At 45.4% G+C, this 16,720-nt stretch overlaps 1 protein-coding gene across 1 annotated transcript in view; it reads left to right on the forward strand.

Annotated features, from left to right (window-relative positions):
- Positions 1-2,352: 2,352 nt before the first annotated feature.
- The window catches only part of PYGB (glycogen phosphorylase B), a 53,789-nt gene continuing 39,421 nt past the window's right edge, over positions 2,353-16,720 (forward strand). Inside the window, exon 1 of the mRNA XM_030872512.2 lies at positions 2,353-2,710. Coding sequence (XP_030728372.1) covers positions 2,468-2,710 — 243 coding nt within the window. The 5' untranslated portion in view covers positions 2,353-2,467. The remainder of the gene's footprint in view (positions 2,711-16,720) is intronic.

A 16,720-nucleotide genomic window follows, 5' to 3' on the forward strand; every position in this document is an offset into this window, starting at 1 on the left:
TCTTCTTTTCACTTGTTTCAATCATTTAAAAATGTAGGGCTTCCCTGGTGGCACAGTGGTTAAGAATCCACCTGCCAATGCAGGGGACACACGTTTGAGCCCTGGTCTGGGAAGATCCCACATGCCATGGAGCAGCTAAGCCCGTGCGCCACAACTACTGAGCCTGTGCTCTAGAGCCCATGAGCCACAACTACTGAGACCATGTGCCAAAACTACTGAGCCCACACGCCTAGAGCCCTTGCTCTGCAACAAGAGAAGCCACCACAATGAGAAGCCCGCACACCACAACGAAGAGTAGCCCCTGCTCGCCACAACTAGAGAAAGCCCGTGTGCAGCAACAAAGACCCAACGCAGCCAAAAATAAATAAATAAAATAAATAAATTTATAAAAAAAAATAAAAACGTAGACAGCGTTCCTAACTTAAGGGCCATATAAAAACAGGGGGTAGGCCAGCCTGGGCTGAGGGTGGGCAGAGGCAGCCCCCCGAGATGCAGCTCGAAACCAGGCCGCAGGACCTTCACTTCAAATCCGCCCCTCCAGTGAGGGACTCCCCAGGGGTGAGGGCTGCAGAGGGCAAGATCCAGACCAGGGAGGCCTGTGGATGTTGGTTGTGTGTCCTTCACCGCCCCTCACAGCCCCACAGGCTCACAGTTTGGGGGCTCCTTCTCTCTCCCCACCCCCAGCTCTCTCACTGACCCCAGCTCTGACCACTTCCCCTTCTGCCTGGTCCCTTTGGGATGGGACACATAAGAATGCCTGCCCGCTGCAGTCGGGTGCCTGCCTTCACCTGTCCCCTCAAGTCCCCCAGGCCCAGCCTGAGGACCTGCTAGGGAGGGGCTGAGGCTGGTTTACCAAGCTTACCTGGCTGGGGTTGTGGTTTGCAGGAGCTGTGCTGGGCTCAGCCCTCTGCTGAGGGGCTGTGCGGTCTGTAGCCTGGCTAGGATGATTCTGGGGAGTGTCTGGGAGGCAGGGGAGCCCATGAGGAAACTACCACAGGAATCCCAGCAAGAGGACCCAAAAGAGCAGCTAAGGATGGACTAGATACATAGGGAATAAAATGGCTGGAGGACCCAGACTTCGTCTTGGAGGACCGGCTCCTGAGAGAGAGTCCTTGGGAGCTTGGGAGAGAAGGCAGGCCCACCAGGCCTGATGCTGTTGGCACTGGATATGTGAGCAAGCAGGAAGGCATTGGCCTAAAGAAGGATCTGGAGCCCCATTGGGTGTGGAGGGAGGGCAAGGAAACAGGATGAGCTGTGGAGAAAGATGGTGGAAGGCCCTGGGCCGCACCTGTGACCCCCCCCCCCACTGGGGCCCTGCCCCAGGACCACACCCACAGACACTCCCCACATGGGGGAGCTCCCACGTGTGCAGTGATGAGCTTGCACACCACAGGTAATCGAGCTTTTCCAGATGCCACGGATTCACCCACTCCCCCTCCCTGCGACCCCTCCCCCCCAGCTATGTCCACCTCTAACGCTCAGCGCCATCCTAGGTCTGCAGGCCCAGAGATTGGCCAGTATTAGAAACTCAGTGAGTGGAATCCTTCAGGCTGTGCTCTTTAGCGCTTCCCACTCTCACTCAGCACTGTTCGTCTGCGTATTGGATGTGGTCTATCATTCTTACGGCTGGGGACTGTGCAACTGTGGGAATATGCCACAGTTCATTTATCAGCCCAGCATTGGTGGGCATTTGCGTGGTTTCCAGTTTGGGACTGTTCTGAATATTTGAGTATTATGAGCATTTCTGTACATGCCTTCTGGTTGGTATAAGCATTCATTTCTGTTGGGTATTTTCTCTGGACTAGAATTGCTGGGTCAGAAGTAGGTGTTTGTTTAGCTTCAGTGAATACTGCCAGTTTTTCAATGTTAAACCAACCTGTAAGGACTCTCCTTGATGCAGAGACCCCAGAGGCCAAGATAGGATCAGGGAGGAGCAGTGGGAGCAACACTGAAGCCGGGGACCCGAAGACGGCCCTGGGGAACAGCAGCGGTGGTGCTAGTGGGTGTAGACTGGAGGGTTGCTGGTGAGAGTGAGCAAGAGGGCCCCAGATGAGGACCTGCAGGTAGGAACCAGGTGAGCAGCTTTAGGGAGGGGGACGAGCAGGAGGAGACACCGTCTCAGGGAGTGGACATGAAGAGAGTTGCTAGCAGGAATGGGCCATAAGTCCAGGACCTCACCCTCAGCTCTGGAAGTTGAGAAACTCAGCAATACTCCTTCACCCAGGGGTCGGTGCGCGGCCCCTCCAGCAGGCCCCTCCCATCCTGCGACCCCGCCCTTCCTCAGGCCCCGCCCCTCACGTGGTCCGGCGCAGCGCGCAGGCGCACCCTCTGCGCCTCCCTTCCTCGCCGCCGCAGCGCAGTGCGCAGGCGCGGCCTGGCAGCCGGCGAAGCTGCAGCATCCTCCGTGCGGGCGTGTCCCCGCGGCTTATCTTGCCCTCCTCCTCGTCCTTCTCGGACTGCCGGCGCGATGGCGAAGCCGCTGACGGACGGCGAGAGGCGGAAGCAGATCAGCGTGCGCGGCCTGGCGGGGCTGGGCGACGTGGCCGAGGTGCGGAAGAGCTTCAACCGGCACCTGCACTTCACGCTCGTCAAGGACCGCAACGTGGCCACGCGCCGCGACTACTACCTGGCGCTGGCGCACACGGTGCGAGACCACCTGGTGGGCCGCTGGATCCGCACGCAGCAGCACTACTACGAGCGCGACCCCAAGGTGAGGCTGCACCGGGGTGGGGAGAGACCCCCGCTGAGGAGGGACCTCCCCGCGAGATGGGGAGAGACCCTCCCCCAAGTGAGGATAGACCCACGGGTGAGGAGAGACCCCCTAAGATGGGGAGCGACACCCCGCCCCCCCCCCCGGAGTTGAGGAGAGATCACCGGGTGAGACGGCCCCGCACACGGCGTCGCCTAACCCTCACTCGCGTACTGGGCGGCCTGGAGCCCTGTGGTTGGGGCCTGCTGTCCGGGCGGGCAGAGATGGGGGGCGTCACTGGGAAGCCTGCTGAGGAGAAGGAGTCCGCAGTGATGGGCTCTGCCTTCCAGGCGCTCACACCTGCCTTGAAGAACTTCACTTAGCTTAAGGTTGGCCGACGTTAAGGAATTGTTTTCTTTTTACATTTTACACACATGTAGGTTTATGGTAGAAAAGTACAAAATACACGAGAGAAAATTTGCTCATCACCTCCGTTATTAACTGTGTTAAAATATAGGTGCATGTCCTTCTACATCTTTTCCTGTTCTTGAATATATATGCACACTTTTAAAAAGCATGTTGTATATACAATTTTGTGGCTCTTCTGTTTCATTCATCAACATTTGTAGCTTTTTCAACAGCTTTCCCAGTCAGTAAATATGATTCTCCAAAGTGGTAGTTTTCGGTTTGATGGGTATGGGCTTGGCCAGGCCCCTGCTACCAGTTTTGTTGGTTGGTTTTTGTTTTTTTCCTCTTGACCGTGGAAAGTTTTATCTTTTCTGCTATACTAATGTAGAGTGAAAACTGGTGAGGAAAGGACACACTTGCAGGCCTGAAGCCAATTTGCAAAGATTTGACTTGCAGTGCACACCTGAGCACTGGGCAGTTGCTTTGTTGATAGTATTTTACAGTGTTTTTGTAGGGCGTTAAGAAATGTTTAATAATTGCTAAGTCTGAGACTGGTTGCTTTTCCAAACTTATTCTTTCTGGGGCACTCTTTTTTTCTAAAAGAGAGGTGGTAAAAAGGACAGATTTGTTAGAATACCAACTAGGATCTTCATATTTAGTATGCAAGACAGTGAAGAATGGAGTGGCACCAAATGGCTGAAACAGGTTATTTCAACAAGGGCTTGGGATGACTTTGCCAGGGAAACTGGCCAACAGGCAGTGGCTCCCCCAGAATTCCCTGCTGATGGCAGAGCTCTGATTTGCAATATCATTGTTATTCGTGTAGCAGGTGACATCTCTGACGGCATATTCAAGGGTATTTCCCTGCAGCTGGACCAGAACACACCGCAACACCGTGGGGTCCCATTAGAGGGTTTATTTATATTTAGATCCTGAAAAGGCTAGTGATGGGCTCAGGGATTACAGAAATAACCTTTCATGAACAGGATTAAATCCCTCTAACAAAACAGCTTTGCTCATCCTCACTGATTGCTATGGTGGCTATAGGTGTAAACCTTTCTCTTCTTTAAAGCCACACAGCCTGTAAATGGAAGGTTGTTTGCTTGTCCTGGATAGGAAGGTCATCTGAAAGTGGAAACTTGGAATTTGAGTGCTTCAGTCTGGCTAATTCATGTTGAAAATAAGCTCATCATCTCCTTTTTCTGCAAAAGTTACATGTTTGCTTGTAAAGGACAAGAAACAAGCCCCAGGAGGATCAGAGCTGAGGGGACGTGGAAGGTCTCCCAATAAGAATCCTGCAGAGCCACACCCCCAGCCTAAGAGCGGCTTCAAGGATGTGAACCACTGCACTGCAGACTTAGGCAGCCTGACGATCTAAACAATAAGTTAAAGTGCTTGTATTTAATATTTTTATTTACTTTAAAACAGTTATGCAAGTCCTTGTGATTATTGGAGAAAAAATTAGAAAACACAGATAAGCCAAAAGGAAAAAATTAACTGTAATCTCACCACCTAGTGGTAACACTGTAAATGCTACAAACATCTTGTGTTCCACATCTTTTTTTCTGTGCAGGTAGAAACATTTGTTTTTATTACACAAACTAGTATAGTGCTACGCTGCACCTATTGTTTCATAACTCTCAAGCACTCTATTTTTGGTAATAGTAGAAACGGTTGAAGCTCAGTGCTCAGAGGAAGAGTTTTCAAGTAAGCTGGCAAATCAGCAAGTCAAAAAATCAGGCTAAAATTAAGAAGTCTGCTCTTGGCAGGAGGCAGGCTTAGTTCTAAAGTCGGCTCCAGGCGTCTCTGAAGTGATGGCAAGGTCAGGACTCCACTGCAAACTCAGGGACGGAAAAGAACTGGGTGGTGAGGGATGGCTCACAGAAATCCAGGCTCCTCCTGGCTTTACCATTTGGCCTGTTTGACCCTTGGGCTTGGTTTCTTCACCTTTCTTGGTCTCAGTTTCTTCATCTTTAAAATAAGGAAGGTCAAGCTAGGTAATCCATCCCTGCGTACCTTGCCATTCTAAAACATTACAGCTTTGTGTTTGCTGATAAAATGTTTCCACTTTATATTAACATTCCATCCAAAAAGAATTTGAGAATGCTTAAGCAAGATATGCTGCAAAAGTTTCAACTTCATAGAAGACCTCAAAGAGAAAGTTGGGGCAAGACAGTAAGGGTAGGAAAGTGGGTTAAGTTCAGATACATGGTCAGGAGACAAAATGCAGATGTAAGTTCTGGCAACCAAAGCAAATTGCAGATCATGCCCAGTTATGGGAGTCATGGAATCTCTGCAGTAAATTCTAGAATGAGCAGATGTGAGATTTCTTCCATGGGTCTTTAAAGGAGATGTTGTTCGATGTGGACAGCTGGCCTGATTGCATCCTTGTAGTGGATGGACTGGCCAGTTTACCATGGCTCTTCCCCATGAGCTCTTGGCATAACCATAATGGTGGACTAAGGAAAGGAGCTCTACCACTGGGTCCAAACAGCTGTCCTAAATATTTCTAGTAAGATAATCATGATGAATACAATTAATCTTATGGTTTGGCTGGATCTAGGAGTTAAAGGAAGATGATCTAGAGCAGTTTTTTGTTGCCTTGGCTGCACACAACCCCTACTTCTGAAATTCTGTTTGAATTAGGCAGGAGTGGGTCCAGCACTGGGATCTTTTTGACCCACTCAACTGTTCTGATGTGTTTGCCCTCATCTGTGTGAAGTTGACCTTGTATCCCACGGGCAAGCTTCCCTGATAGCAGAGAGCTCAGAGTTACTTTCTCTGGCCAGAAGCAGGGGAGGGGCAGATGTTTCATGTTGCTGATTACCCTGACAGCTTGCCAAATGGAAGGTAGGCTGAAGCCGTCATTTATGAGATTAGGAAGCTTTGGATGTGTGCCGTGATTTTTCTTAGAAGACAGTCTAGCCTCTGCTCCTGCAGGCTGTGATGGTTAATTTTGTGTGTCAACTTGGCTGGGCTATGGTGCCCAGATATTTGGTCAAATATTTTTCTGGTTGTTTGTGTGAAGGTGTTTTCTAGATGAGATTAACATTAAAGTCAGTGGATTTTGAGGAAAGTAGATTACCCTCTGTAATGTAGATGGCCTCTAATCAGTTGAAGGCCTGAACAGAACAAAGACTGATACCCCCACCATAGCCACCTCCCCTCTCTTCCTCTCCACATCCCTCCCCAGCCAGAAGGAATTTGCCGGCAGAAGGCCTTTGGACTACAAATGCTGCTCCTTCTTGGGTCTTCAGCCTGCAGGCTCACCCCAGCAGATTTTGGTCTTGGACCCCCATGATTATGTGACCCAATTCCTTAAAATAAATCTCTGTGTATATATCCTGTTGATTCTGTTTTTCTGAGGAACCCTGACTTACAGTGTTGTGTAAGTGGATGGCTTAGGCAGCCTTAGGCAGGTGCTGTGGATGGCTAACCCTTTGTATCTTTATGAAATATTGTAACCGATCTTATTTCTGCATCCTAGCCCTTTATAGATGATTTTTTAAATGTTTATTTTATGTGATTTCAGACTTTTACAAGTTGCAAGAATGATACAAAGAATTCCCATATGCTCTTTATCCGGATTCCCCAAACATGAAACATTTTTAACATGTTTGTTATGTCTTTCTCTCTGTATAACTACATTTTTTCTGTGAACCATTTGAAAGTAAGTTTTAGACTTGATACCCCTTTACCCCTGAAAACTCAAATGTGTAACTTGGAAAATCAAGGAGATTCCCTTATACGACAAGAGCATTTGGAAAAAACTCAGGGTGTTCACACCAACACAGTGTTGTCAACTGCAGACCTTAACCAGCTTTGTCAGCTGTGCTGCTGATAAGAAATACAAGGAAGAAAACTGAGAGCACTTTACACATCTTTCCAGATATACCTCCTTTTTTCCCGCCCATTAAACAGAGCAGGCTCTAACCCATATGGAAACCCACACATTTTAAGAGATGAAGCAGGTAAACAGCAGGCAGCAGATAGCTGGCTCTTTTCTGCCTTGTAGAGGATGGGGCTCTTAGGATATGGCGAAGGGAAGAGAAATGAACACAGAAATTTAGAAAGGTAATTGGACAACTGAAAAGTCTGGTTAAATTTCCTCGAAGATCAGGAACAAGACAAGGTTGCCCACTCTCACCACTATTATTCAACATAGTTTTGGAAGTTTTAGCCACAGCAGTCAGAGAAGAAAAAGAAATAAAAGGACTCCAAATCGGAAAAGAAGAAGTAAAACTGTCACTGTTTGCAGATGACATGATACTATATGTAGAGAATCCTAAAGATGCTACCAGAAAACTACTAAAGCTAATCAATGAATTTGGTAGAGTAGCAGGATATAAAATTAACGCACAGAAATCTCTTGCATTCCTATACACTAATGATGAAAAATCTGAAATAGAAATTAAGGAAACACTACCATGTACCATTGCAACAAAAATATCTAGGAATAAACCTACCTAAGGAGACAAAAGACCTGTATGCAGAAAACTATAAGACACTGATGAAATAAATTAAAGATGATACAAACAGATGGAGAAATATACTATGTTCTTGGATTAGAAGAATCAACATTGTGAAAATGACTACATTACCCAAAGCAATCTACAGATTCAGTGCAATCTCTATCAAACTACCAATGGCATTTTTCACAGAACTAGAACAAAAAATTTCACCATTTGTATGGAAACACAAAAGACCCCAAATAGCCAAAGCAGTCTTGAGAAAGAAAAACGGAGCTGGAGGAATCAGTCTCCTGGACTTCAGACTATACTACAAAGCTACAGTAATCAAGACAGTATGGTACTGGCACAAAAACAGAAATATAGATCAATGGAACAGGATAGAAAGCCCAGAGATAAACCCATGCACATATGGTCACCTTATGTTTGATAAAGGAGGCAAGAGTATACAGTGGAGGAAAGACAGCCTCTTCAATAAGTGGTGCTGGGAAAACTGGACATCTACATGTAAAAGAATGAAATTAGAACACTTCTTAACACCATGCACAAAAATAAACTCAAAATGGATTAAAGACCTAAATGTAAGAGCAGACACTATAAAACTCTTAGAGGAAAACATAGGCAGAACACTCTATGACATAAATCACAGCAAGATCCTTTTTGACCCACCTCCTAGAGTAATGGAAATAAAAACAAAAATAAACAAATGGAACCTAATGAACTTAAAAGCTTTTGCACAGCAAAGGAAACCATAAACAAGATGAAAAGACAACTCTCAGGTTGGGAGAAAATATTTGCAAATGAAGCAACTGACCAAGGATTAATCTCCAAAACATACAAGCAGCTTATTCAGCTCAATATCAAAAAAACAAAGAACCCAATCAAAAAATGGGCAGAAGATCTAAATAGACATTTCTCCAAAGAAGATATACAGATTGCCAACAAACATATGAAAAGATGCTCAACATCACTAATCATTAGAGAAATGCAAATCAAAACTACAATGAGGTATCACCTCACACCAGTCAGAATGGCCATCATTAAAAAATCTACAAACAATAAATGCTGGAGAGGATGGGGAGAAAAGGGAACCCTCTTGCACTGTTGGTGGGAATGTAAACTGATACAGCCACTATGGAGAACAGTATGGAGGTTCCTTAAAAAACTAAAAATAGAACGACCATACGACCCAGCAATCCCACTACTGGGCATATACCCTGAGAAAACCATAATTCAGAAAGAGGCATGTACCACAGTGTTCATTGCAGCACTATTTACAATAGCCAGGACATGGAAGCAACCTAAGTGTCCATCAACAGATGAATAGATAAAGAAGATGTGGCACATATATGCAATGGAATATTACTCAGCCATGAAAAGAAATGAAATTGAGTTATTTGTAGTGAGGTGGCTGGACCTAGAGTCAGTCATACAGAGTGAAATAAGTCAGAAAGGGAAAAACAAATACTGTATGCTAATGCATATATATGGAATCTAAAAAAAAAAAAAGGTTCTTCTGGTGAACCTAGGGGCAGGACAGGGATAAAGATGCAGACATAGAGAATGGACTTGAGGACACGGGGAGGGGAAGGGGTAAGCTGGGACAAAGTGAGAGAGCAACATTGACAACTGACATACAAACACTATCAAATGTAAAATAGATAGCTAGTGGGAAGCAGCTGCATAGCACAGGGAGATCAACTCAGTGCTTTGCCACCACCTAGAGGGGTGGGATAGGGAGGGCGGGAGGGAGACGCAAGAGGGAGGGGATGTGGGGATATATGTATACGTATAGCTGATTCACTTTGTTATACAGCAGAAACTAACACAACATTTTAAAGCAATTATACTCCAATAAAGATGTTAAAAAAAAAAAGTCTGGTTAACAGTGCCTTCAACAGGATCTTCTGGAATAGGAATTACATGTAATTTCAGTTTTAGCTGAGTGTCTTTTCTCAGCCTTGAAACACCATTGTTTTTTTAAAGGTGAAAGTAGCTCTGCTATAACACTGAGTCCCAAGTGTGGTTTGACGTGGTCCAGATCACTTACTATAAATTGATTAGGCTCTGGCTATCTGTCAGGGACAAGGTGGCCTCCGTGATTATCTGGCTCTGGGATGGGGTGAGTAGACGCTTTGTAGAGCTTAATGGCACATAAGGTGGGAGGCACAGGACTGTGACACTGACATCATGTAACACAAAGTGAATTTGTTTCCTGCAGAGCTAAGCGATCTCTGAGTGTAAAATCCCTGTAGATTTTACAGGGATAAAATACTGTAATTTTATCATATTTTACATTTTCCAAGTTGACTTTGCGCAAACAGACCTGTGTTCTACTCCTAGGTACCAGTACCTAAAATATAAGAAACGACATTCGTGGTCCACGTTGAGACACAACCCACCAGTTAGGGGAAGCCAAGGTTCCCCGGCACTTGGCTCTGAAAGAAAGTACGAGTGTGACTTCATAGGTTGGGCCTTAGGAGGTGTGGTAGATAACGCTCGGCGTCCTCACACAAGCACTGTAGTGGTTTTATAAAGCTGTCTCCTCCAAAAAGCCCCTCAGACGCAGTGGCGTGTACACGGGGACATGCTCAGTGAGGACAGGGGTGGAAGGGCCCCTCCCCCCAGCAGCCCTCCTCTCGCTGAGCTGCCCGGGCAGGGCGGCAGGCTGGAGGTGACCTCAGTGCCTTTGTAGAGGCTGGGGGGCCCAGCGGAGCTGAATTCTGTGTTGGGTCAGTGGTCAGTGTCCCTGTGTCATGTCAGGGCCAGCTCTGGCTGGAGGGAGCCACTCTGTGCTGCGAGAGGGCAGCTCGTGGGTTAAGACGCCGCTGCGGCACCGATAGAATCTGATAGACAAGAGGAGTGAGGCTACGTGTTCCTGGCGCAGGCGGACACCTTCCTGGCCAGATCTGCCTGTAGAATCAGGTTCTTGCTGGTGGTGAAGTCGATTGCCCCAGTCTGTGCTTCAGTGCTCTGAGTGTTGAAAGTTATTTCTTTCCTTTTCCTGCAGAGCGTTCAGACCCTTCTGTTAAACAAGGACTCTAAACACACTTTTAGGAGAGGGGAAAGAAATTGGAGGTCTCTGAAAGTCCAGTTGTATGTATTAATCTCGGTTGTAGAGAGAGCAAAATGAGGCTCTACCTATTGGCATTAAACTCCATTTTCACAGAGTTCATTAACTCCTAAGATTCTTTAGGAGAGTAATACGTTGTATAATGTTTGTGTTGATCATATTTTCATCTTTGTCAAAGAGCTTTGTTTATGCTTTTCTGTGATGTTACCTGTTGGTGTGGGCTTTGCATGTAATAAATAAACTCAATTTATAAAAAACTTAAGGCTGCTTCTAGGCCATTTAACACTTGTTACAGCCATATTGCAAAGAAGGGACTCTGCAAGAAAGCTCAGTGACCGAGTTCAGGCCTGCAGACGGCCCCCCAGAGCTGTGTGGCAAGGTTAAGGGGTCCCTGCTGTTCTCAGGCTCAAGCAGGTGAACATCTGGTTCTCTATTGGCACCCCTGAGCCGGGAGGCCCTGTCCAAGGTTGCACAGATGGCGCCGGGGAGGCTGGAGGGGCTGGAGAGGTAGGAAGGGGCTGGGCCGGGCCTGCGATGGCCTTGGCCATCAAGCGGCAGAGTTTGCGCCTGGCAAGGAGCTGGCCCTTTGAAGGTGGTTTTTTTCCAGAATTGTCACCCTGTTCTTTAGGTTCCACACCCCTCCCTGAAAATCTGGCCAGATGAGGGGACCAGCATTGCCGAGTCCCAGGTAGGCATGGTGCTATCAGAGACATAAAGTGACCAGGTCGCCCCACCGGCCGCTGGTGGGATGGGAACCCAGTCCGTGTGGTTCAAAATCTGTGCATGTCATTGGCCGGCTTCTCAAGCGCCGCCTTCAGTTTGATGGTTTCACGCTGAACCATCTTAAGGAAACTGGGGAAAACAAAATCAACATACGTGAGGAAACAATAAAAGTTCTCAAGTCACACAGACAAAAACAGCAACAGAAAACAAGGCACAAACCCTGAGTCCAGAGCTCCAGCCAGGCACAGTCTGCAGCGGTGCCTGGCGCAGAGCTGACCGTGGTCGGCCCTTTCTGAGTGGGCAGTGCTGGGGGGACCCTGGATGCCATGCTGCTCCTGCTGCCCTCTTGTTCAGGATGCCGCAGGAGGCTGCCCAGGCAGGTTTACAGAACTAAATACACAGCTGAACCCTGGACACCCATGTTGAACTTGGGAGGAAAATGAAAGAGATCCAGAGGCTTTAAGACTGGGCCCAACATTTTATCCCTCAGCACCCATCTCTTAGAAAAAGAGATAATCAAGCTATTTTCATAGTGCTAGTTAAAAGTTGGAAACTGTAGCAGAAAGATCGAACTACAACTTTTAAAATACATATTTATAGTTAAAGGCAAAATAAAAACATCTTGATCATATCCCTGACCTGCCAACTTTTTTTCTTTTAATATTATTTATTTATTTTTGGCAGTGTTGGGTCTTAGTTGCGGCACTCGGGATCTCTCAGTGTGGCGCGCAGACTTCTCTCTAGTTGTGGTGCGCAGGTTCCAGAGTGCGTGGGTTCAGTAGTTGCCGTGCACGGGCTTAGTTGCCCCATAGCATGTGGGATCTTAGTTCCCTGACCAGGGATCAAACGTGCGTCTCCTGCATTGGAAGGCGGATTCTTTTTTTTTTTTAATAAATTAATTTATTTTTGGCTGCTTTGGGTCTTCGTTGCTGCTCATGGGCTTTCTCTAGTTGCAATGAGCAGGCTTCTCATTGCAGTGGCTTCTCTTGTTGCGGAGCACAGGCTCTAGGTATGCGGGCTTCAGTAGTTGTGGCTCATGGGCTCAGTAGATGTGGCTCTCAGGCTCTAGAGCGCAGCCTCCGTAGTTGTGGCATACGGGCTTAGTTGCTCCGCGGCATGTGGGATCTTCCTGGACCAGGGCTGGAACCTGTGTTTCCTGCATTGGCAGGTGGATTCTTTTTTTTTAAATTATTTTTAAAGGTTTTTAAAAAAAGTTTATTTATTTATTAATTTATTTATTTTTGGCTGCGTTGGGTCTTCGTTGCTACACACGGGCTTTCTCTAGCTGTGGCGAACGGGGGCTACTCTTCATTGCGATACATGGGCTTCTCATTGCGGTCGCTTCTCTTATTGCAGAGCATGGGCTCTAGGCGTGCGAGCTTCAGTAGTTATGGCATAAGGGCTCAGTAGTTGTGGCTCACAGGCTCTAGAGCGCAGGCTCCGTAGTTGTGGCGCACGGGCTTAGTTGCTCTGTGGCATGTGGGGTCTTCCTGGACCAGGGCTCGAACCCTTGTCCCTGCATTGGCAGGTGGATTCCTAACCACTGCGCCACCAGGGAAGTCCTGGAAGGTGGATTCTTAACCACTGGACCACCAGGGAAGTCCCCTGCCAACTTTTTTTTTTTTTTTTAAATATAAATCTGATCCATTCATTCTTTCTTTCATTCTTTCTTTATTCATTTTTGGCTGTGTTGGGTCCTTGTTTCTGCTCGCGGGCTTCCTCTAGTTGCGGCGAGTGGGGGCCACTCCTCATCGCGGTGCACGGGCATCTCACTGTCGCGGCCTCTCTTGTTGTGGAGCACAGGCTGCAGATGCGCAGGCTCAGTAGTTGTGGCTCACGGGCTTTGTTGCTCCATGCCCTGCCAACTTTTTATAAAACCTGTTGGGAGAACCCCATAAATAGGCATGGCCTTCATGTGTGCCTAGAAGAAGGGAATGGCTGCTCAAAACATTCACTCACTCTCTGGGACAGCTGGGTGTTGTCATCTCAGTGTGTTTTCACGTTGATTACTAAGCCCCATCTAGAGGGAGGTGTGGTACCGTGCTTTGGGAACCCCATATAATAATAAATCAGTTCAAGTATAGAGTAAATAGTGTCCAGGACAGTGAAAAGTCAGGAGGAAGCAATGGGCCGTGAGCAGCAGTGACAGCGGTGGTGGAGCAGAGGGCAGCTCTGCAGAATCACTCGTTACACTGCGACGTGTTTGTGATTTAAAGGACACTGGAATTTTTTTTGTACGTAAGCATGTTCTTTCAATTTGTAGATTTAATATATATGTAAAGTTTTCTTAAATTACATGTTGAAAAGTTTTTTTAACATTTTATTCATTTTCTTTCTTCAGGAACACTGATTATGCAGATGTTAAGTATTCTTTGTCTTCCGTATGGGTATTTTTCTCTCCAGTCCTCTTCATGCTTTTCCCCCACTTTGCTCACTTTTCCAGCCAGCTTTTTGTTTTCAGCTGTGCCGCTGTTTTGCATTCAGTGCTGCCTCCATTTCTGTGGTGGTTTTATCTCTTATTTATTTTACTTCTTTCCCGTGCTTGGTTGAGTCCCTTTGTTACCTTATCAGTGTTTCTTGATATCTTAGATGGGTCTGTGTTTATGGATTTCATGTGGCCCTTGGTAAATGTTGGGTGTCCTTTGTCTGTTGTATTTCCTGTCTGTTCTGTTTTTCTTCTCAGGGTGTAGACCCTGAGCTCCATCTCTGAGTGGAGGGGATTCTTCCTGAGCCAGTTGCTTGCAGCTGGATGATGGGGCAGGGCCTGCTGTGTGCAGCATGGAGGGAGCAGCCCCTCCTGGTTCCCAGTTTTGTGGTGTGTGTGTGTGTGTGTGTGTGTGTGTGTGTGTGTGCATGCGCACACAGGTGTGAGCGAGTGTGTGCCGTGGGTGTGAATGCATGTACACATGTGGGTGTAGACATGTGTGCACGCATGTGAGTGTAAAGTGCTTTGTCCCTTCATTGGCCTCAGAAGGCAGAGACCAGCAGTGGACAGTCACCCTCATCCTTCTCCTGCAGCTTGGTGGTGAAGTGTTACAAGGGGCAGTTTCTGGCTGAGTTCTGCCTCCCTCAGTTTCCACCTCTGTTTTCCTAGGGTCAGTGAGTTTTAGGGAGAAGTGGGTAGAGACATTTTTATCCTACCACCTTTATAAGTGGAAGTATTCTATCTTACATACAATATTTATTGAGATAAAATTCAGATACCATACAATTTACCCATTTAAAGTATACAGTTTATTCAGTGGTTTTGATATATTCAGAGTTTTGTGCAACCATCACCACCGTCAGTTTTATAACATTTTCCTTACCCCAGAAAGAAACCCCACGCTTTTTAGCTGCTACCCACCCTAAACTCCCCGTCCGCCTGTCTTAGGCAACTACTAATCTACTTTTTGTTCCTGTAGATTTACCTATATTCCATATAAATGGAATCATACAATATGTGGTCTTTTGTGACTGGCTTCTTTCATTTAGCATAATGTTTTCTAGGTTCATTCTCATTGTAGCTTTATCAGTACTTGATTCCTTTTTATGGCCGAATAATATTCCACTGTATGGATATATCACATTTTATTTATCCATTCATAAGTTGGTGGACATCTGAGTTGTTTTCACCTTTTGACTATTAAATACAAGTCTTTTAGTGGACACAGGATTTCATTTCTTTTGGATATATGTCTAGGAGTGGAATTGCTGGGCCAAATGGTAAACTGTTTAACTTTTGAGGACCTGCCAGACTGGTTTCCAGAGTAGCTGTACCGTCTTACATTCTCATCAGCTAGTTTTCAGATCCTTGCTAACCATTTGTTATTATCTGATGGCTTATTAATCATAGTTGTACTAGTGGATGTGAAGTGGCATCTCATTGTGCTTTTGATTTGCATTTCCCTTATGATTCATGACGTTAGTCATCTTTTCATGTGCTTATTGGCAATTTGTATTTTCTTTGTAGAAATGTCTGTGCAGATCCTTTGCCCAACCTACCGCTGGGCTGTCATTTTATTATTGAATTGTATATATATATTCCTGATACAGATCTCTTACCAGCTATGTGATTTGCAAATATTTTCTCCAAGAAGAACAGAGCTGGAGGTATCATGCTGTGACTACAGTCACAAAGCTACAAAGCTACAGTCATCAAAACAGTATGATACTGCAACCTAAATGTCCACTGACTAATGAACGGGTAAAGAAGATGTGGTACATATATACAATGGAATATTACTCAGCCATAAAAAAGAATGAAATAATACCATTTGCAGCAACATGGGTGGATGTAGAGATTATCATACTAAGTAAAGTAGGTCAGACAGAGAAAGACAAATATCATACGATATCACTTATATGTGGAATCTAAGAAAAATGATACAAATGAACTTATTTACAAAAAGGAAACAGACTCACAAACATAGAAAACACACTTATGGTTAACAAAGGAGTAAGGGGGGTGGGGGAGGGATAAGTTAGGAGTTTGAGATTAACATATACACACTACTACATATAAAATAGATAATCAACAGGGACCTACTGTATAGCACAGGAAACTCTACTGAATATTCTGTAATAACCTATAAGGGAAAAGAGTCTGAAAAAGAATATATATATGTATAACTGAATCACCCTGAAACTAACACAACATTGTAAATCAAGTATACTCCGATAAAAAAACAAAAACAAACAAACTAACAAAAACCAGTATGGTACTGGCGCAAAAACAGACACATAGATCAGTGGAACAGAATAGAGAGCCCAGAAATAAACACACCCACTTAACGGGCAGTTAATCTAGGACATAGGAGGCAACAATATGCAATGGGGAAAAGACAGTCTCTTCAACAAGTGGTGCTGGGAAAACTGGGCAGCTACATGTAGAAGAATGAAATTAGATCATTCCCTCACACCATATACAAAAATAAACTCAAAGTGGATTAATGACCTAACTGTAAGACCAGATACTATAAAACTCCTAGAGGAAAACATAGGCAGAACACTCTTTGACATAAATTTTAGCAGTTTTTTTTTATCTTAAGGCGAAGGAAACAAAATAAAAAATAAACAAATGGGACCTAATTTAAACTTAAAAGTTTTTTTTGCACAGCAAAGGAAACCATTGACAAAACGAAAGACAAGACCTACTGAATGGGAGAAAATATTTGCAAATGATACGACCAATAAGGGGTTAATATCCAAAATATATAAACAGCTCATACAACTCAATATCAAAAAAAAAAAAAAAACTGATTGGAAAATAGGCAGAAGACCTGAATAATCATTTTTCCAAAGAAGACATACAAATGGCCAACAGGCACGTGAAAAAATGCTCAAAATCACTAATCATCAGAGAAATGCAAATCAAAA

The sequence above is a fragment of the Globicephala melas genome, chromosome 15, assembly GCF_963455315.2.
Source record: "Globicephala melas chromosome 15, mGloMel1.2, whole genome shotgun sequence".
NCBI classification, from domain to species: Eukaryota; Metazoa; Chordata; class Mammalia; order Artiodactyla; family Delphinidae; genus Globicephala; species Globicephala melas.